Source organism: Capronia epimyces, assembly GCF_000585565.1.
Source record: "Capronia epimyces CBS 606.96 chromosome Unknown aczIQ-supercont1.6, whole genome shotgun sequence".
Classification (NCBI taxonomy): Eukaryota; Fungi; Ascomycota; class Eurotiomycetes; order Chaetothyriales; family Herpotrichiellaceae; genus Capronia; species Capronia epimyces.
Genome location: NW_006912909.1, coordinates 737,602 through 758,405, shown reverse-complemented (window position 1 = coordinate 758,405; position 20,804 = coordinate 737,602). Strand labels below are relative to the sequence as shown.

Below are 20,804 nucleotides of genomic sequence, written 5' to 3'. Positions count from 1 at the left end.
GTACAACCATAAGTCCAGTTGAGGCGTGCAATTGTTTTATCGTTCAACCCGCTGGGACTGGCTCTGCTACACGTACATTCCTCACTGGCCGCCTTTAGCTGTTCTCTCGGCTTCCAATTCTCGTTCTGCCTGTTGATAGTATTTGGCTGTGTCCACGCCATGCTGGATGTCCAACGTCAGCAACCAATCCGAGTATCTTTCGGACCATCCCACTCACCTGGTTGTGGTTGGTAAAGTTGGCCCACGGCACGATGTTGGCCATCAGGGCACTGTATCTGCTGTTTCTCGCAGCAACACCCTGCATGTAGGGCGTGAGATCCGTCTTTCCGTATAGAGGCTCTCCCTTTTTCACTTTGTCCACCATTTCTCGCATGTCCTTCTTGACTTCTCGGTCATTCTCTGTCCAGCCGTAGAATCTCACTGTCGAAGCACAAAGTCATGTTAGCCCTTGTCTCACTATCGTTCGGCGCAAATCGTTCTCGGCCATAGGACGTACGGCAGCTCCTCTGGTACACCAATCCCGCTCCTGCTATCAGGCCAATGGCGCAACTGAGTCTGAAAACAGGGCCGAAGGCACCTTTGCCGGAAAACGACGGGGCGTATCGCTCAGTCGCCAGCATGAACGCCGGGCCTACGGCCGCGAAGCCGGCGCCATATGTCCAATCTTCGGGTCTTGCATATCTAAAAGCCCGCCTCCAATGACTATGACAGGTAACCGTCAGTAACAGGTTCTCGAAGCTGGGATGTCGTGGTAGACGGGACGTACGGGTCTGTATCGATGACCTTTGAGATCAGCCTGTTAGCATGATGCGCCACATTCTCGACATTGCAAACTCACCGGATAGTCGGTGTTAACCCGCTTAGGCGGAATAAAGACCTTCTGCTCGTCCGTCATGGCTACAGCTCACAACGCTCAGGGTGCAAACAGTCTGCCAGTGCAGCATTGAAACGTGAGGTTCATGCGGAGCTTCGGTGCCAAGCTCAGATTTGGGAGCTTGATCGAATCAGGTCTAGTCTGCCAAGTTTCAAATGACGTAGAAGCCAGTCGGAGGCTTGCCATTAGCACTCCATCAGACGCGTCTTTCTAGACGCGTTCGGGTACTCCGTACATTGGATCTTGACATACTTACAAGACGTCGGACCGCCCTTCTTCTACAAGCATTTGCAAACAAGGTCACAGGAAGGTCAGCATTATGGCAGCCGACCCTCTGACTTCAGCCACCGTTGATGACCTCTTTAACTTCGACTCGACCGACGACGAAGATCCGTTCAAGGACAAGCCGTCGAGCAAGGGCCGCGATGACAAGACTACCCTGAGTCCTCGTCCCGTGAAGCGGAAGGCTGGAGACGACAGCGGCTTTGGTGATGACCTCGGCTTGGACGAGGAAGTTAAGATAACCAAGAAGAGAAAGCCTATTGCTAAACTCGATGAAGCGAGGTAAGCCCATTCAGCTTGGCTTGATTGAGCGCATCTCACGCATGGCAGGCTCCTCTCCGCCCAGGGAATACCCAAACTGCGCGCCCTCGCGCTGTCGGGGAAGTTCTCCAAGAAACTGCATCTCAAGGGCAAAGGGCACGAGTTCTCAGACGTGGCTCGCCTCCTGAACTACTACCAACTTTGGCTGGACAATTTGTACCCGCGGGCCAAGTTCGCAGATGGGTTGCAGTTGATTGAGAAAGTCGGCCATAGTAAGCGTATGCAAATGATGAGGAAGGAGTGGATCGATGAAGGGAAGCCGGGCTACATCAAGGATAGGCGACGACAGAAGCTGGACGAGGAGAGAGAGATCAACGATCTGTATGGCGATGACAAGGCCATGAACAAGCACAACTCCGGCACTGCTGATGGCGACGACTCTCTATTTATTCCTGACCCGGACGCCAGCCACAAGCTGGCCGAGAATCAGAATGACATGCCTGAGGACGACGACCTTGATGCACTTCTGGCCGAGCAAGAGACATCCACTACACAGCGCCCTTCATTTAGACCACAGACAGCAAAGGACATTGACTCTGAAGGCGACGATGATCTCGACGCTTTACTTGCCGAGCAAGAGACCCGACGAGCCCCGACGTCGGCAGTCCCGGTGGCCTCGAACCCTATCTCTAAGCCTAAAACCTCACCTTTTGATGATGACGACGACGACGAGGAAGACATGGACGATCTCGATGCTCTCCTTGCCGAGCAAGAAGCGCGTGTGATGTCCAATACTGCCCACTCCCGACCCGGGACTCAGCCAACAACGGCAGCGCCCAACAAGGCTGGCAGTACTCCTGACGAAGACGAAGCGGAAGCGTTACTCAACGATGATGACGATGACGACCTCGATGCTCTCCTGGCTGAGCAAGAGGCCCGCCAAGCAGAAAGCCCTAGACCACCACGCTCAAACCTCTCTGGAGCGAGAATTCCTCTTGTGGCTGCAGATGGCGAGCCAGATGTTGAGGCCAATGGAGACGATATGTTTTCTTCATCACCCGTGCGGAACACGGCAACTCCTGCTCTAGTAGTCGGACGAGAATATCAACAGTCTGGGATTCAGGCTTCCGCCACGGCAAGTGACGATGATGCCGCACGAGAGACCATAAACGGAGAAGTTGAGGACGAGGGGCATGACACGGCACAGCCACAGCAAGCAATCGCAAATGCAATGGTCGATGCTGGGGAGCAGGACGGCCAGGAGGAACGAGGCGAGCGAGGACCGCAACCGCCGGAGCACGAGGAGCAAGACAAAGAGGAAGCCCAAGCCCAAGCCGAAGAAGAGGAAGAGGAGGAGGAAGAAGAAGCTCTAGAAGCAGGCGACATGTTCTCATCTTCCCCTGTCCAGAATGATTGAGAAGGTATCTCTTGCAGAGTCTACGACCTCTCAGTGTGAAGTGTAATCAACTGTTCTGGTATTGAGATGTCTCGTGCAGAGTCTGCGACCACTCAGTGTGGAGTGATTAACTGTTCTAGTATTCATTCTCTCAATGAAGTGTGATCAACTGTTCTGTTCTGGTATTCATTCTATCAATCTATACGGAGTACGGATATAGGTGGATGGATAGAAATCCTTAATCTAACACTCTCGACCTGTGATATCTTGAGGTGCCTCTTTCAGGGTCTGCGACCTCTCAGTATGAAGTGTGATTAGTTATAACTATTCGTATTCATTCCATCAATGAAGTGTGATCAACTGTTCTGGTCTGGTATTCATTCTATCAAGGAAGTGTGATCAGTTGTAACTGTTCTGGTATTCATTCTATCAACCTAATCTATACGGGGTACGGAGTACGGAGTACATGTAGGTGGACGGATAGAAATCTTTGATCTTGATCCAAGTCTCATACCACAGTCTCGACCTGTATTATCAGATAATGCATGTATGTATACACCGTACACAATGCTACTGTCCGCCACGCCACGCTGGTCCCGATCTTGATATCGATCTCAGGGCAGGGTGAGGAATGAACGAGTGATCCGCATCGCACAGTTCATCACACTACTCGCAGCCGACACGGCGTAGTACTGATAGTACCGAGAGTACTAGTCCGAGTAGTACTAATCGTACTGGTATTCGTCCTAGTAGTACTGATAGTATTCGTCCTAGTAGTACTACATGGGGGCCCTTAGGCCTGGTTTGAAAAAAGGCCTGGTTAGAAAAACCCTGGTTAGAAAAACGCACACCAGCCAATATACATCCTGCACAGATTGGCCATGTCTGTGGCGCGCTTGATCTGTTCGTCGACGTAGCCGCCCACACTCAAGGGCACGCTTTCCCCAGGCAGCATGCCGCGGACCTTTGCTCTGACGCCGTCGAGGACTTCGACAGGGGTGCTGGGCACGCCGTTGACCAGTTTCTTCTTGCGGCCGGCGACGTTGATGAAGTCGGTGGTGGGGTCGTGCAGGAAGGTCTCGAGGATGGTCATCAGCGCGTCCTCGTTCGACCGGAGCAGGGTGAGGGTGATCTCGCAGCAGCGGCGGAACGGACCCTCGCAGCCGTAGACGCCCATGGCGTCGACCATGTTGTGCGTCAGGCGGAACGGCACCAGCTCGGGCTTCTCAAAGGTCAGGCCCTTGTCGAACAGGCAGTTGAAGTCGACGTGCAGCGTGCCGCCGTTGTCCTCTTCGAACAGGATGTTCTCGCCGTGCCGGTCGCCCAGGCCCAGGACGTGGCCCACGATCGACATGACCGCCGCGGACCGCGTGTAGCGCAGCCGAGCGTTGAACCAGGCCGACGGGTCTGGGAAGCTCTCGGCAAACCACTCGTGGAAGACCGGGGGGAACTTGCTGAGCACCTTGGTCGGGAAGATATCGACCTTCTGAGGATCGCCTGAGCACGACTCGTCGAGCAGGGTGCGGATCTCGATGTAGTTGGGATGGATCGACTTGTCTCTGTACAGCTTGAGGATGATGTCGCGGAACGTCTTGAGGTTGTCCACCCATTCGATGAGTCCGCATTCTTCATTCAAAGGGATGACCGCGTACGTCCGGATGTACAGTCGCCGTTTGGCCGCCTCGACGTCGCGCTTGAGAACTCGGTTGATCATGGTGTTGAACTCCATCAGTCGCTGATCCTTGCGTAGGTCGTCTTTGGGTTTGGCAAGCACGTTGTACATGTTGCCATCCGATCCCCGGATCGTCAGTCTCCGTGGTTTCTGGAGAGACGAGAGCACGAGAGCCTCGTCGGAGAATCCCGAGATGGTCACTGGTTCTTTGGCAAACGGGCGGAACGCCTTCAGCTGGGCCGACTCGAAGTTGGTCGGCATGCTGGGTACCAGAGAGGCTTGGTTTGGCACCACCAGTTTGGAGGGTGCGATCTTGTGGTTGAATCCCATTTGCTTGGCCAAGCTCACCCTGGACACCTTCCCCTCGATGGTGAATTCGGAGATGCGGAGCAGTTCTTTGACAAACTTCTGGCCGCTGGAATACAAGTTCCTGAGCTCGGTGGCACCGGCCGCCCCGTGTTTGGACGACCTTTTCTCCATTTCAACCATCTTGTTGACCAGGTTCACTCCTCGGATCGCCCGGTCCTTCTGTTGTGACTCTACCACCGCCAACAGTGTCCAGAATGCCTGTTGAGGGAATGCTCGGACAACCTTGATGACGATGCTTCCGAGAATGTCGGCGATGGTCTTGTTCCCGTGGCAAATCCGCGCAACTACTTGTGGCAGAATCGTGTAGAGCAGGACTGGTTGGAGTCGGTCGATGTACTTCTTGATCTGGGCGTTCGTATCGTCGATGACCCGTCTCCGTTGTGCCGAATTGTGCGCGTGGAACTGCTCGTTGCCGCGTCGCGGGTCTTTGGGCAGGTCCGCCGTCTCCACGAGTTCGAGCCAGAGCGTCAGAATCTTTGGCAGGGTCTGGAATACGTATTTGCTGCCGTTCGTGAGTGATTTTAGATAGTTCTCAATCACGAGTTTGGCCGTCTCGCCGGTCAGGTAGGCTTGGTTTTCCTTGCCGGGCGGCATCAGCTTTTCCGAGTCCAGGATCTTGTTGTAGTATCGACCAAGGTTATACCAGCCTTTCTCCCAGCGCCGGAAGCTTTCGGTAGCCTTGCGAAACGTCTTTCGAATGACTTCCGATTGAGTCTGACCGGCTTGGTCAAGCCATTTCCCTAGCAACACATGTGCCTTGGCTGTGAGCTCGTTCTGGTTTTGAGAATGACGTTGTTCGACGGTCATCGCGACGGATCCATGTTCGGACACGTAGTCGTGGGCGATAAATGCGCCAGATTCAATCGCCCCCTCTAGGACCTGAATGGCCTTTCTATGGTGTCCCTCCAGCCACATGAGTTTGGCCTGTTCAATCGCCGCAGACTTGTCCCCCAGTGCCGACGCTTTGAGCACGGCATTGAAAGCTTGCGTGGTTGATCGGGCCTTGCGTGCCAGCCTGGCACTGGAGAGCCAAGCAGCCGCAATGTCGCCCGGGCCGAAGACATCTTGTCGCAGGGAGATCAAAGCCCGCCGGACGCCCAGGAGATACTGCTTGTCGGCCACGTTCGAGCCCAGAACGTCAAGACGGCCTCGCAAGGTGTCCAGGACGGGCAAGCGGTTTTCTTTGGCAGCAGTCGAGACGATAAGCTGAACATCGTTGAGGACGTGTAGTTTCAGCAGCGTGTCGTGGCTGGCCTCGAACGACGTGACGGTGGCCGAAGTCAACCCTGATGCCGACTTGGCGTACAGCTCCTCGAAAAGCTGGGTGGCCTTTGCAGTGTCGTTGTCCTTCACGGCCAGCATCATCTCGGCGAGACAAGAAGCAAAGTCGTACCCCCCGTTTTTGGGGACGTAGCTGCCCAGGCGATCCCATTGACTAGTGCCCCAGGCAGCCTCCAGGGCGTAAGGTGCAAGTATAGTGGAAGAGACAGTGCCTCGGCTTTTGATGCCATCAAAGTGGTGGAGCAGCACATCATATTGGCCGGATTCTTTGAGGCAATCCATCAGGTTCTTTTGCACGTCGCTATTGTCGGGATCGGCCAGGAGTTGCATTTCGTACCAGTTCTGCGCCGTCGTCCACCGACCTGCTTTCTTGTGTTCCAGAACTTGTTGTTCAATGTCGAGGACATGCATGCGGGAAGAGATGCCCTCGATGCCGTCGGGTTCGTCGATCTGAGCATATATGTCTTGCATCCGCTGAAGCTCCGCCTCAATGTCGTCGGCCTTCGACTTGCGGATGTGCTGTTCCCAGTGGAAAAGAGCGCGAGAATAAGATTTGCATTCCAGTGCCCGTCTCGCTAAGACGTCAGGGGGGATCTGTTCCAGCACCCGTTCGATGCTGCGGATCTGTGCGGCCGCATTCTCCAGCATTGGATCGTTCTGGCCGAGGTCCGATTTGGCGACGCCCATCGCGTATTGTTTTCGCTTTTGTTGATGCCAGGTAGAAACATAATCCAAGATCTCAAAGACGGTCTGACTGCATAATTTAATGTCGTCCTGGATCCGATGTTCCTGGCCATCCAGCGGCAAGCTGAGAATTGACGTGATCTCCTCCAGGATATCCTGACTGTCACGCTCGATGCCGCTGACAATGAGATTGACTACGGCGTACGGCAAGAGAAAGGAGGGGATGGAGGTGTCTTGGCCGTGGATGATGCGCCGAGCTATTCCAAACATCATGTCAACATTGTCCCCGGAGCCCCGATGGAGAAAGTCCAGGGTAATGGTCCGAAGCCAGTCCCGATGTCTCATCCCGGGCCGATATATGGGGTAGTGACTCTTCTCAGGTGGGCGGATCTCCTGGACCATGTATTTCGAGCTCAAGAACGGCGTGACTGTATTCTGCACGGACTCGGGCAACCGCTCCCAAAGGCGGGAAGCGAGATTACCTTCGCCAGGTCGAGCCGGGTAGTCCTGCTCGCAAGTCTTGAGATACTCCTGCATGGCCCAGGCGAGGAAGCCCTGTGCTCGTGTTGTGGTGGTCGACAAGAATGCCTTGACTAGGACATGTTCGAGAAAAAAAAAGATCCACTCGATGACCTCGTCCGCTTTTCCAAAATTCGACAGCACCACCATTGATTTCCGTTCTCTGACACTTTCAATCTTTCTAGAGTCCAGACAACCTATGCGTCCCAGACACTGGCCACACAGTCTGGTGACTTCGGTGCTAGTATTGAATTTGACGCAACAGTCAAGTAAGGCACGGGTCAAATCGGCGACAAAGTCATCTGGTTGCTCTCGAAGGATCGAGCGTTGTAGCAAGTCTTGCTTCTGCGCCAGCAGTGGCGGCAATTCGCTCAATGCCTGTTGGACCACAACCAGGTTCTCGTCCTGGAGCCTCTTGATGTATGCGATCAGTTGATGCCGCTCGTCCATCTGGCGTTTCAAGGTCCCGATTTCCGTCTCATACTTGGCCATCAGTGGGATGGATGCCAGGGATGGCATGGTGCTGAAGTGCTCCCGTACCAGGTCAGTATGATTCCGCAACATGTCGCCAACCACATCGTGGGCCTGCTGCTGCGAAGCACTGTCCAGCATACCCCAAGCCCGGACGATGATGGCCAACGTCTGGTCAATGAGCGGCTCCAAGTCCTCCTTCCTCAGCGATCTGATCATGGCCACCCAGGAGCTGAATGCGGCGTTGCAGAGATCCCTGTCGTCAAGGCCGGACCTCAGGCATGCACAAATCTGGGGCAAGGCGCGTGCAACACGACTCTTCCCCAGCTTAACCATTTCACCTAGAGCAACAATGCACCTTCGTTTGTCCACCTTGGACTCTTTAGCTTCTAAATCATTTAACAGGACAGTATAATGGGTCAAGATTGCGAGAGCATTAATCTCCAGGAAGGACCCAATGCTGTCACTGCGCTTCGAGCCGGCAGACTGCCCACGCTGACGAGCGACCAACTGCGCCAGGAGCTGCAAAGCATGATAGACGCGGGAGGACTTGCCCTGTCCACTGTCGCCGATGGCTTTGAGTAATTCGCAGGTGATGTGGATTGGATACAGGGCAACCCAGTTGGCGAGGTCAGTCTTTCGAAAATCCTCCGAGACTTCTGACAGTAGTGAGATGATGGATTGTTCGGCATCGGAAAATGGCTGCACCAGTAGAAACGACAGAATGGCTATCAGATTCGTCCCTCGCGTGCAAAGGTCGAACGGGGTGGTTGAGGAACCATTTGCCTCGGCGAACCGTCTAATGGCCTCGGTTTCCTTGTGTAGGACGAGGTAAGGAAGAGCATATTCGGCAGTATGGCCCATCAGTCCTGTCATATCCATTCCCAGAAGATCACACAATTGGTTGGCGACATTTGGCCGGTTCGTCAGTGATTTGGCCAGGACCACACCCAGAGTGCGCCAGAAAGGGCGGAAGAGTAGCCACACCGACATATGCATAGACATGGCCAGGTGCTGGATCTCTGCGTACACCACTCCGCTAAGGTAAAGGTTGCTGTGGCCCAGATACTCTACCAACCTGACGAGGATGATGTTCAATTCTTCATCGCCAACAACCGGGGCCATCCCAACGAGTGCCATGACCGTAGCCTCCTGCACAGCAACCTCGCCTTTCTGCCAAAGGGTCTGGAGAAAGTCCAGCGCGGTGATTCGGTTTTCGCGGGTCAGGAAAATATCGACACCGTTTCTCCTGACCAAGTAGGCTTGTAGTGTTCTCGTTGCCGCAATCCGAAGGTCTCTAGACGAGCTTTTGAGCGATTGAAGGCACCAGTCGCCGGCAGGTGTCTGACCAAGTTTCAAGTCTGACGCTAAATCCGTGTGCATCAGGATGCGACGAAGTGCTACCATGGCAGCAATTCGAGCTCTTGACTGCCGCGAGATGTTCTGAACGAGGACGACCAAGGTTTTGAGCAACTCGTCCTTCGTAGCTGCAGCCGAAATGTTGGATGTGGTTGCTGATTCGACTTCTGGATCACATATTTGGCAATGGCCTTCCGGCGATTGCATGGCCAGTTGGCACGCAGTTGTGCCCAAGAGTTCAAGGGCAGCGCACTGCTCATCTTCGGGCAGCCGCCGGAAATTGCTGGCGGCGGTATCGCTCAGTCCGTCAAGGTCAGGCACAGCGCGGCCAGTCAACTTCAAGGTGAGCCGGCGGCAGATGACCGATTGCAGAGTCTGATTGGGCAACCCTTCCTCGGTATCCGTGGAGAGTCGAGGTCGTTTACGGGCCCTTTCACTCTCAGGCCATGCCTCTGCATTCTTCTCACCGGCTGGCTGTGGAGGGGATCGACGAGGAATGACGCTCAAGCCGTGGATCTCGTGTGACAACTCCTAAGTGGAAATCAGTAGTGGACCAACCGAGACGTCTCTTGCACCTACTTCGGATCGATCGTCTTCAGCTATGAGATCATTATAGTCGTCGACAAAGTGCTGAAAGCGGGTGAGTACTTTCCAGAACTGTACTCTGCTCTGTGCAGATTCGGCATACTTGGAAATGACCTTCAACACACGTGATAGGGTCATAGAGAGTTGGCAAAGAGAGGGAAATTGGAGACTCGGGATGGTGGCAGAGGCCCCACGGGTAATGTCGGACACGGCAGCAGCAAAGTCCTCAGGAGCAACGATGATCGCTTTGCGAGGATGCTGCATAGGGAGGGAGGCTGCAATCTTGACCAGACCTAGGTAGAGTCAGCATCCGCCTCGCATCAAAGCCTGCGCTCGACGATGCCGCACCTGATATGCAACCTCTCATATATTCCAGGACAGTGCCACACGAACAGGACGTCGCACCATATCTGTCGGCTTCAAGCATGGCAGTGAAGACATCGAGGACGGCATCTCGAGCCGCCACATTCTGGCATGAAGAGATGAGTGGTAGTAGTCTAGGGATCAGCCAGTAGTAAAGTGCGCATGCTGGCCCAGCCACATCCTTGCCTGGAGGATCCGATTTGACATAGAGAACTTGAGGTGACCTCTCGATTGCCACTCGAAGGACTGCGAGGCATCGTGTCAACTGAGCATCCGCCTTACCTGAAGCAGCTGCGGTTCGAAAGGGAGTTTCTTCCAGGGCTGGTTCGATGCCGACCTGAAGGATGACACAGATGAGTTTGTGATTGACGGAGACATCGTCACCCAGACTTGGCTGGCCGTCTCCGTCTGAGCCCAGCACTTCTGTCAGCAGTTGATTGAAATGGTGTCGGTCCAAATCCGGAACGCCTTGTCCATGAACAACGTGAGTAGCCAAGATAGACGACGGAGGCGGCTCGAAGCCATTTGCCTGTCGGGCAGCAGGTGCCGGCGCCATGGCGTTGGCGTTCAGAGGGCCATGGAGTCTTGTTTTCCGAGCGGACAAGACAAAACAGAAAATAGAAAATAGACGACGCGTTGGTTTGTCACGGGAAAAGGATGAAGTCGCAGGTGCATTTGATGTCGCGTCAAGCTAGACACTCTGCCGTACAGTTAGGCTCTAGGGGTTTGATCCACCGTAGCTGTCCCTCTATCGGGGCTGTCCTCTATCAGTACGTAGGTACCTATATCGGAACGTAACCCTAACCCTAACCCTAACCCTAACCCCCAGGCATGCAGTAATTACTCAGTACTGTATCTGATCTTCGACGCGGATGGCTCTACGGAGTACTGTCACTGGCTTCCACGGAGTGCTATATTCATCTTGGCATGATTGCTCTGTGGCGTCGCTCAGAATATCTCCTCAATCGTTTTCTCATCATCCCCCTCCTCCCCTTCCCTCTCTCTACCCTCTTCTTCGTCTCTCATGAGGATCTGGACCAAGCGGTCACAAGCCTCCCTCACCCCTTCATCCTCCACATGCAAATGGGTCTCCCGGACCAGTGGATAGACCTGGACGGCCCTAAGCTTGTCCCTCCCTGCGCGGGTCGTACTCAGTAACAGCAATGTTTCCAGATGAGTCACCAGAATATCATTATCACTTTCTCTCGCCTTGTCCGGTGGCAGCAACTGTAGGTCCGGAAGCATGTTTGCGGATTCTTCTTCTGCGAACTCTTCTGAACCCGCAAGAGGTAGTAAAATGTATGGTAGCACGTTGACCCCGGGCGTACCATCCACGGTTTCGGTATCCTCCGCCATTAGTAACGGATGTCTGTCAACCTCAAAGGCTACGTTCTTGATCGTGTGTGCGACTCCTCTTCTTCTGACATGGCTTGCATGCTCCGTGAACACCGTCAGCTTACTTATCGGGACAACGCCATCATACTCTCGTTTGCTCAGAAAGTGATCTCGGCCAGCCTTATGTTTAGACATGTCGGCCAGAAGATAGGCAAGATAGTCGAAGTCGGCATGCTTATTTAGGCTGCCGTCAGCGCCCTTGACGAACAGGTCGAACAGTTGATCAAGAGCATATAGAGACGTGGAGACCGACTTATCGGGTTGAGAGCGTTTGAGCGTTATTACTTTCTCCATCGCATCGGACTTGGCCAGATTTGCGAGAAGCATGGCAACCTCATTCGCGTTTGTCTCCTTCGGGTCCTGAGAATCAGTCAGCCACCAACCCCTCCAGCCCGCAGGCTCGGTTTCAGCTCAGGAAGAGGATGGAGACCTACATACTGTGATTTTCTTCAACAATGTCTCTATGAATGCATCGTCGGTGGCCAGGTTGTCTAGAATCTCGGCATCGCCGCTAATATTGATAAGGATGGTGAGGACATTTTTGGCAATAGGCTGGCACCGGAATCAATACGAGCAGATGTCTCCCGAGAATGACTGAGGTGGTACTCACCGGGTAGTCTCTCACTAGTAATTTCAGATCTTGGACAGGTACCAGTTGGGGCCGCTTGAAGATGGCCGGGTCTGACGAATGACCGACCAGATGCTCGCAAGCTAAGAAATTGAGTGTCAGCGTGGCAACATTGAGCCAATTCTAGCCTGTGTTGCCGAACGTCACGGGCCTAGTGGCGGTCAAGCATCAAAGAGAACGGTCTGCTCACCAATTTGCCTGATCTGAGTATTCCCATGATGGAGGAATTCGACGAGCTGGACATCGTCAGCGCCCGTTCACAAGTCAGGACTGTTGCAGACATTTCACGTACCTCTTCTAACTCAGTCGGCATTCTGAATTTTTCATGATCTCGCTCACTTGCGACTGGGAGGAGGAAGTTGCCCGCCTGGTCAGAAAATTATCAAATACCGTGAAGGTGAAGATTGATATCCAGAAACAGTTTAGCGTCGGATTCCATAAACCAGCGAGCGATGCTTCCCAGAAGGAGTTAGACTAAAATATTCCGGAACAATCATTTTCCGGGACGTACCACACACTGCTCGCGTATCCGTACTGCGTACTGACGGGCGCAGGACAGCACGCAGCCCTTCTGGCATCCTGGACATCCCTCCTGGACTCCCACCTCCCACTCCCACCTCCCACTCCCACCTCCCAATCGTCGTTCCCCATCCATCATCCCCCCATCGTCCGTCTCCCTCCCACACTTCGCCATCCCCTGCCGTTGTGGCTGAGTCTGGCATGGCAGCCAATCCCACGCCTCACCACCCGTGCGAACCAGCATGCATGAAGCAGTAAACCAGCACTGCCTGGCCTGCAATGACAGCGGTCCGCCATGGCATAGGGCCATAGGGCCATTTGCCCTTCCGGGCCGTCCTGATTCCCTTACAGAGTACGAGTACTCCTTGACTGCTCGCCCCCATCTACCCTACCGGGTCCTTAGCTTCTGCGGCCGCAGACGCTCTCCAGCAGCCGCTAGTCGGAAGACACGTTAGCCTCGTGACTCCCATCAGCTACATTTCTTGAAAGGTAGGCCTTCCGTCTAGAGGCTGTCGCCTTGGTTCCGCTCTTCTTTCTCACCCTCAGCCTACCTGATCATGGAGTCTTCATTGATCCTCTCCTGATCCTGATATGGATTGGGCATGAATTCAAGATAGAATGTGCCGAGTGTATTGCACGTATGATTTTCGAAAACTACCGCGGCTATCAAATCCACACGCTCTGACCGTGACGACTCGACGCGTGAACGTGTGACACTGGTGCGAGCAATCCAACTAGTCGAGAATCATCGCCGAACAGGGGTTTCCTTCTGCTCACACGATGGCGCTGCCTGTGGATGCTGGTGCTGGGATGGTACTCCCACCGCCCGATCCCATCACGCCACGACAAGCGGTCGACGACGTACTTCTGATCCTGATGCAGATCCGACATAAACTCAAGACCATGATCGACTGGTACATCTACCCGGAAATCATCCCGAACGAGATCCAAGCGTACGACCCGCGACTGGTGATTCTACAGCAACGGCTAAGATCCATGGCCACGCTCTCGTATCCACAGCTACCATACCTCATCGACAACTCGGATGTCATAGCCGCACAGTACTTGACCGTGATAGTCAGCCAACTACTCAACTCGGTGCACGGGATCCAGAAGATCTTCATGAACCACTATGACCGCGACTTGGAAGACTCGCGACCATTTGCGACCATCTGGGAAACCTTGAACTACCGTATAGAACAACTCAACCAGATCCCCAACCTCAACCCCAACAACCCACGGCGTCTGCGACCCGAAGATCTGCGCGCCAACGAGCTGGGCAATTTCTGTCGTGGTGCACTCCAGATCAGCAACAACCGCGACAAAGGCCGGCTTTCCTTCGTGGACAAGAAAGATCTGCTCGACGAGGAGCGGCGGAAACTCAAGGCCTTCGGCGGCGCCTTTCTCAACTGGGAGTGTCCCGAGTGTGCATACAAGGTGCGCTACCACGTCGCGAGTAGCGTGACGTCCAACATCCACAGCACCGACGAGATTCGCGAGCACGACGGCGTCGCCGTACAGTACCGCAGTTCCTTCGCCGCCAAGTGTCACCTCTACCTACCGCTCAGCGAGAAGGCGAAGGCGTCGATGTCGACATCCTCGACCAACACTCGCCGCGACAGCAATATCCTGGGCGCCGTGGTCAAGTATGGCTGTGTTTTCTGTTTCGCCCGCGGACGTCAGCTGGAGCGCGGCGACAGTGCATTCACCACGGCCCGCGACTTGGTCGAGCATATCGACCACGAGCATAGAAATCCTCTTCCGCCGAGTATGATGTTGCATCGATTCCTTGTCGCTGTGGAGGGGAAGACGCACGATGAGTGGAAACGATGGGATTTGAATTTTGTCTAGCGTTTCGGCCTGTGATTGACGGCCTACAATGTACATGTAGTAGGGATCGAGGGTGCAGTCCTGGTAGTGGTAGTGGTACTGTGCTATCCTTTCCTGGTTGATGTTGTGATTCTTTCCTGGCTGATGTTGTTGCCATTCTTTCCTGGTTGTTGTTACTATTCTTTCCTGGTTGATGGTGTTGCTATTCTTTCCCGGTTGATGTTGTGATTCTTTCCTAGTTGATATTATTATGATGGAGCGAGCATTACGTAGTGAGGATCATGACCACGACTGAACTCGAACTTGAACGGCCTTGAACAAACACGACGAAAACCATACCGTTTCTTCCACGTCCACGTCTACACCACGTCTCTGATGGCCAACATGGCAGATCGCAGTATGGAGAATTGGAGCTATTGACGCTGTGGATACTAGTACTAGTATTAATACCGTCGGCGTTTATACCGCCAAAGCTGCAGGTGGTTGACATATTTCCTTCCCTTCACATTTCCCATTTCCCATTTCCCATTTCCAGGCCACCCGTTTCGTCGAATATACATACACACAAACATTCCTTTCTTTTCGATATCAATGTCAATGTTAATGTCAAGCCTATCATTATCATGCCCTAATACCGTCCAAAGGTGGTCTCCGACGCCCATGTACGTATGTCAAGTCAAGTCAAGTCATGTCATGTCGACTTCTGGATTCGTATCTCTAATGTACTGTACATAAGGTAGGTATGTAGGTATGTAATACTTGTCCGGCACCATCTCCATCTCCGTCCCTGTACCCATACCTGTCCCGTACCTGTCCCCGTACCTGTCCCATACCTATCCCTGTCCCTGTCCCTGTATCGAGTACAAACCCAAGGAAATCTTGTTAGACACCCTCGTTCCAGGAAGAGCCCATGGAATGCGAGGTGGGAGAGATCGTGATCGTGATGATCCTCGCTGAGCACAGAAGGTACACCAGATACAAACTTTAGAGTCTAGAGTCTACTCCGTAGAATCTAGAGCCTTGTCCGGCGCCCGAGGTCACACCAGCTCGTGCCATTCCATTAATTTATCCGCCCCAGAAACCTTCCTTCCCATCATCCATTGAAACCAGCTGGTCAACCCAGAGCCGTCAGGGTATCATGGTTGGCTGATTGACCGCCACACCAACTTGCATTTGACCGCCACACCCACTTGCATTTGCAGTCAACACCAGGTACGCCATGGCTCACTGCTGCTTGCAGTTGCAGTCAACACCAGGTACCGCCATGGCTCAATGCTGCTTGCAGTTGCAGTCAACTCCAGGTACGCCATGGCTCACTGCTGGATACTGGACCGAAAACCGACAGCGACACCTCGGCAGCTGAATGAGAGTCCTGCTCGGTGAAACCCAACAAAAGAACTGAGAGAGTCCCGCTCGGTGAAACCCAACAAAAGAACTGACACACTGTGAAAGACGCGTGACGAGGCTCCGCCTGCATCCACGGCATAAATCTCGAATTCAAAGTCCGATTTCAAGACCGAATACCCAGTCAAAGTCAAACCGTCTCCACGACCAACCCGACACTCAAGCCAGGCCTGTGTCCACGCTCCGCTTGCACCACGACGGGAGAATATGCTTTTTTCTCCAGGATCTCCCATTTACTTTTATCGAGCACCTCCCACTGGTGGAGTTCCAGATTGTCACCAGTGTCATATTTGCGAGTCATGGGAGGAACTTCTCTCGGTTTCTCCTTTTCCTTTTCCTTGTCTTTCTCCTTCTCCTTCTCTCTCCCTTTCTCCTTCTCTCTCTCTTTCTCCTTCTCTCTCTCTTTCGCTTTACCTCTGATCGCCACTTGTTTCTCGATCTGCAGTCTGGCCCGCTCTTTCTCCTTTTCCCTCTCCCTGTCCGAGTCAGACTGCTCACCCCGCATCAAAAACTTCAAGTTGATTTTATCTTTCGACAGAGATTTGGACGTCGTGCGGCGGTGACGGTGACCTGGAATAAACCTCTGCTCTTGTTCCACCCGCTTCTGTCGCTGCTGCTCCTCCTGTTCCTGTTGGCGGGTTGTATCGGCGCGCCGACCAGCTGGTTTCGGCCCCGGTACAAGTAGACGAGCGCTTTGCTTGCGCGACAATGACACGGTTCGAGCAACAGCGACTTCGGCTTTGACTGCTACCGTTGGAGTAGAATGCAGGTTCGGACGCGATGCCGGCGGAGGGACAGCCTTCTCGAGGCCACGAAGTGACGAGGACGGTGAAGATGCGTCGGCAGGAGGACGAGGAGGAGGATGCAGGGATGATGGAAGAGTCGCCGACCGTTCCTTGTTGACTGCCGACACCGTACCCGGAGACTGGGAGCGGTCGGAGGTGAGATTGTTGTCGGTGTTGGCTCTCACAGGTCTGGTCGGTATGATGCCAGCTTGTTCGATCTTGGATACGGTGCTTTTGGCGGCATATCTTGACAGCGGGATGTATTTGGGGTCCTTCTTCGGCACGGGTGGCGGCTTTTCGTCTGACGGAGAAAGTGGCGATGGCCGGATGGCAGCGCGCCGAGGGCTGGGAGGACCTTGAGGAATGGTCGGCGAGTCGTCGATTGGCCGATCGACTCTTTTCACAGCGGCGACGTTGGGAGACACCACCTTCTTGGTCTGGTCTCCAGGTTGCGTTGGTTTTGGCGCTGTTATTGTGATGGCGGTAATTGTAGATGGGCTGGCACGTTTGGGAGACAGCTCCTCCTTGACTTCGGTGACGGGCGAGGGAATTAGCTGGCCGATATCGTCCCGAGATTTGTTTTGGTGTCGTATGGACGGACGTTCGGCGGGCTGTATTATAGCACTACTCGACGTCGATCCCACCAATGGAACGGCCCGCAACGGTGGCTTGTCGTCGGAACGGCGGGCTGGTATAACGGCGGGAACTGCGGAACTGGTGGGGGAATCCTTTTCCATCTCACCGGCAGCCATTGGTGACGTGAGTCGTTCTACAGCAGCAATGGCTTCGTCAAAATATGCCGTGTTGACAGAGGTGTGTTTGGTGGTGTCCGCCGACCTGACGGTTGAGGCTATCGACGGCACAGGTGGTGGCACTGGTGTCGTGGATTCGCCTCCCTCGCCTGACTGTGAGACGTCCGGCCGTCGCCGTTGAGTCGTCGTAGCTGCACGCTTCGATCTGGTCCGAGCCAATTCCACCGCAGCCGAGGCTGGTCTCGTCATGACAAACTGTCCATCCTCGACACCCTTTGAGTCGCGCAACGATTTGATATCAAAGAAAATTTCATCCACGGTCGTGGCAGACGAGACAGATGATTGGAACGAGTGAGCAGAGCTCCATGGAGCTTCTCGGTCCGTCGAAGCCGTCTTGTCATCTGGACTGCTGATATTCTGTTCGTTGGAGTCTGGAACATTCACGGCCTTCTCCTTGAACATTGCCCCGTCAAGCCCCGGTTCATTGGACATCATCCTCTTGTAATTTAGCGGCTCGGGCTTAAAATCATCTCGCATAGGAGACAGACGAGCCGGCGATGTGGCTGATCGTTTCAATTGACCTATTCCACGGTTGTCACTCTCCGAGACCGCGAGTTGTCCAGTGATCTTCAACGGCGGGTGAGATGTCGGGGGAAACAACGAGTATTTGCTGCTGGCAGGTGATCTGGCTATGGTGGGTGTTGTCAAGCGTCTCGGTGGCATGAGAGGTGTCAGGGGCTCTGTCGTAGGTTCTGTAGCTGAACGGGGAATACGGTCGTCTCCATCTTTGGTCACGGGTCGACTGTCTTCGAGTGATCTTAGACTCTCTAAGGTTTTGCTCCGTCTAGCCAGCAAAGACGAGGAGCGAGTGGCCTGTGGCAGATTGCGAAACATCACACTGTAGCGATCAAGAGACGCCGTCGGAATATCCAGTTCGAGCTTGGGTAAAGGCGGTCTTGTGTAGGGTTCACTATAAAGGCTAGCATCGGTGGCTGTCGAAGGGGTCGATATGCTTTCCTCCTCAACTTTGGTCGTGGGACCCTCGGGAACCCTGAGGTCAGAGTGCGGTTTCTTGTCGGTCGACGATAGAAGGTCAGCATGCCGAGGATGATCTGGTTGAATAGGGCGTAGTTTATGCGCTTCGAGCTGTCTGGTCTGGCTCGTTGGACTCTTATCCAAAACAACCAACCCGGTCGGCAACCCGATGGTTGGACCCCGAGGAACATCATCTCGCCTGACCACCGCTTCGCGGGACTTGAACATACCCCCAAGCTTCCTCCACTTCTTTGACTGCATCTGGGTCGACCTGTCCTGAAATGGAGAGTGATGTCGGAGCGTTGGGTTGGGTTCGAGAGGAACGGTTTCTATCTTGGGAGTACAAAAGGATGCGGGAGGATGGGAAGGGCTGCCAAAAGCAAGGCCGATCAAACTGTCGTCCGACTTCGAGATAGCATTGGTAGCTCCAGTGGGTGAGAGTCTACTGTTCTCAGATGTCCGTGGTCGGGTCAAAGATACCTGAACCCGCAGTTTTCTCTTTGCGGTCGGGCCCCCAGCCAGTGTGGGCAGGACGTCAGCCGGGTTCGTGGTCACACCCGGCCCAGTTTTACCTGGGACAGTGAGGGCGTTGGAAAGCTGTTCCGTGAAAGCAAAATCAAAGTCCTGCTGCTCTCTCGATTTCGGTTGGGAACCGGAATTGTCGTGAAGAGGAGGATGTCCGTGACGACGCGATAACCATCTGGTGGGCATTATTCAAAAGGGTGCGGGCCAGCCCGCGAGAAGAGAAAGAGGCCAAATTAGACGGTGACAAATGAAAGACAGAAAAGTGCAATAATGATAAGGAGGGACAACTTGGTCCTTGTTGCGATGGCAGAGTGGAACGGTTACAGGACAGACATGGTCCAACCGCCAGGTGAATTTTCCAACCTGAAGTTGAGAGGTCGGAGAAGAAAAGGACCATCCATGTTCGAGGCACAAAGTGCAACAAGAATCAAACTCAAGGCACCACTGTGCTGAGGACCCCGGATGCAGCATGGCTTGCATGGGACAAGGTTGATGCTGGGCCTTGGGATCTGGATAAGACCGCCAATGCAACCATAGCAGAAGGGAGTCGAATGAGCATTGCGCTCGTCAGCCACCAGGCCGGACCATTGTTCAAAATGGGGACGACATCGCGGATGGCTGAGACCAATCCTCGAACATTGTCAGTCACAGATGCAGAGAATGGAAACGGTTGAACAAGGGGGGACGTTGATGAACTCTGGAGAAGCGAGGTTGCGATGGCCACTCACAGAAGCAGACGCCCACCGGGGCCGACGGGCTGGCGTGCTTCAGCTTCCTTTTAGCCTCTCGCGTGGCGTCCTCTCGCACCAGAGACACGCTTCGAAATGTTCCGACAGGTTGATGACATCGACGGGCGAAGCACAGAGTTTGACAGGCAGACAAGGGGACATGGTCGTCGATAGGAGGGCTCCCCAGCCGTCAATCTCGTCCTGAGCAGCTCGTCGATGAGTCCAACGTGATGCTGCTGTATCCGTATCTTCTTTGCCGCCAGGAAGTGGTGGTATGTGTCCACCGCATCTCGTCTTCGTAACCCTGTAATCTTATCATCCATGTCAACTTCGGAGCTTTCGGTTGGCACCTGAAACAATCCGGCCTGCTAACGCCACATCAAACTCTGCACACTGCTGGGGTTGTTTTCCTTTGCGCTCGACGAAAGATTGACTCGACACGATCCATCCCACTTCTGCATTCTGACTGGACGCTCTCTTGGCCGTCTTGGAGGGAGGAGCGGACGCCATATCCAGGGTAGGCGAGGAATCAGATCGTCCAGAGCTCCATGTTGATCTACCGCTGCAAATAATGGTTGACACGAGGTGTGCGTTCGCGTTCCTGGCGCCGCTGGGGGCTCGCGATTGGCGTAACGGGGAAAATTCGCTTGCAGCAGAGTCACGGATCTGAAAGCTGTTAGGATATGCACGAAAAGCCTACATATAAGGATAAGGAAGGAAGAGTACCTCATACCTCGTCTAACCATAATAACGGCGCACAAATGGCCCCGGCAAGATGTTGATGTTGATGTTGGGGTGTGTTGCTGACCTGCGTCGCTGCCCCGCGGCTCGCAGGTTCGCAGGCTCCAGCTGCGCCGCCAGCTGTCGAACAGGTCAAGAGATGGCGACAGCAGGCAATAATGTGAGTCCACAACCATCAAGGAACTGGCAGACTTGAATGAGCAATACTGTCGGCTTGCTGGCTGCCGCAAGAAAGAGACATCAGCCTGTCCCGGCCACGAGTGCCGCAGCAGCTGGTCTGCGAGGCCCAAATGCAGGTAGGTGTGTGGCATCCAAGCGCAGCCTCACGATGGCCCAAAGGGTCTGG

General features: G+C 54.1%; 6 protein-coding genes across 6 annotated transcripts; 2 read left to right on the top strand and 4 right to left on the bottom strand.

The window, feature by feature from the left end:
• Nucleotides 1-81: 81 nt before the first annotated feature.
• Nucleotides 82-895, bottom strand: A1O3_07146 (NADH dehydrogenase; the record flags this gene model as incomplete). The annotated part of the gene is made up of 5 exons (XM_007737258.1): nucleotides 82-162; nucleotides 218-420; nucleotides 497-702; nucleotides 767-783; nucleotides 839-895. The coding sequence occupies 5 exons, from the start codon at nucleotides 893-895 to the stop codon at nucleotides 82-84; spliced, it is 564 nt and encodes a 187-aa protein (XP_007735448.1).
• A 298-nt stretch (nucleotides 896-1,193) lies between these two features.
• A1O3_07145 (uncharacterized protein) lies at nucleotides 1,194-2,834 on the top strand (the record flags this gene model as incomplete). The annotated part of the gene is made up of 2 exons (XM_007737257.1): nucleotides 1,194-1,438; nucleotides 1,487-2,834. 2 exons carry the CDS (start codon nucleotides 1,194-1,196, stop codon nucleotides 2,832-2,834), a joined length of 1,593 nt encoding a protein of 530 aa, XP_007735447.1.
• Nucleotides 2,835-3,648: 814 nt separating this feature from the next.
• Nucleotides 3,649-10,672, bottom strand: A1O3_07144 (uncharacterized protein; the record flags this gene model as incomplete). The annotated part of the gene is made up of 3 exons (XM_007737256.1): nucleotides 3,649-9,699; nucleotides 9,748-10,046; nucleotides 10,159-10,672. The coding sequence occupies 3 exons, from the start codon at nucleotides 10,670-10,672 to the stop codon at nucleotides 3,649-3,651; spliced, it is 6,864 nt and encodes a 2,287-aa protein (XP_007735446.1).
• Nucleotides 10,673-11,064: 392 nt separating this feature from the next.
• Nucleotides 11,065-12,452, bottom strand: A1O3_07143 (uncharacterized protein; the record flags this gene model as incomplete). Its single annotated transcript, XM_007737255.1, has 5 exons — nucleotides 11,065-11,871; nucleotides 11,950-12,063; nucleotides 12,122-12,222; nucleotides 12,330-12,375; nucleotides 12,432-12,452. The coding sequence occupies 5 exons, from the start codon at nucleotides 12,450-12,452 to the stop codon at nucleotides 11,065-11,067; spliced, it is 1,089 nt and encodes a 362-aa protein (XP_007735445.1).
• Nucleotides 12,453-13,438: 986 nt separating this feature from the next.
• On the top strand, nucleotides 13,439-14,509 carry A1O3_07142 (uncharacterized protein; the record flags this gene model as incomplete). The annotated part of the gene is made up of 1 exon (XM_007737254.1): nucleotides 13,439-14,509. The coding sequence occupies one exon, from the start codon at nucleotides 13,439-13,441 to the stop codon at nucleotides 14,507-14,509; it is 1,071 nt and encodes a 356-aa protein (XP_007735444.1).
• Nucleotides 14,510-16,022: 1,513 nt separating this feature from the next.
• A1O3_07141 (uncharacterized protein) lies at nucleotides 16,023-18,725 on the bottom strand (the record flags this gene model as incomplete). Its single annotated transcript, XM_007737253.1, has 1 exon — nucleotides 16,023-18,725. The coding sequence occupies one exon, from the start codon at nucleotides 18,723-18,725 to the stop codon at nucleotides 16,023-16,025; it is 2,703 nt and encodes a 900-aa protein (XP_007735443.1).
• Nucleotides 18,726-20,804: the final 2,079 nt, after the last annotated feature.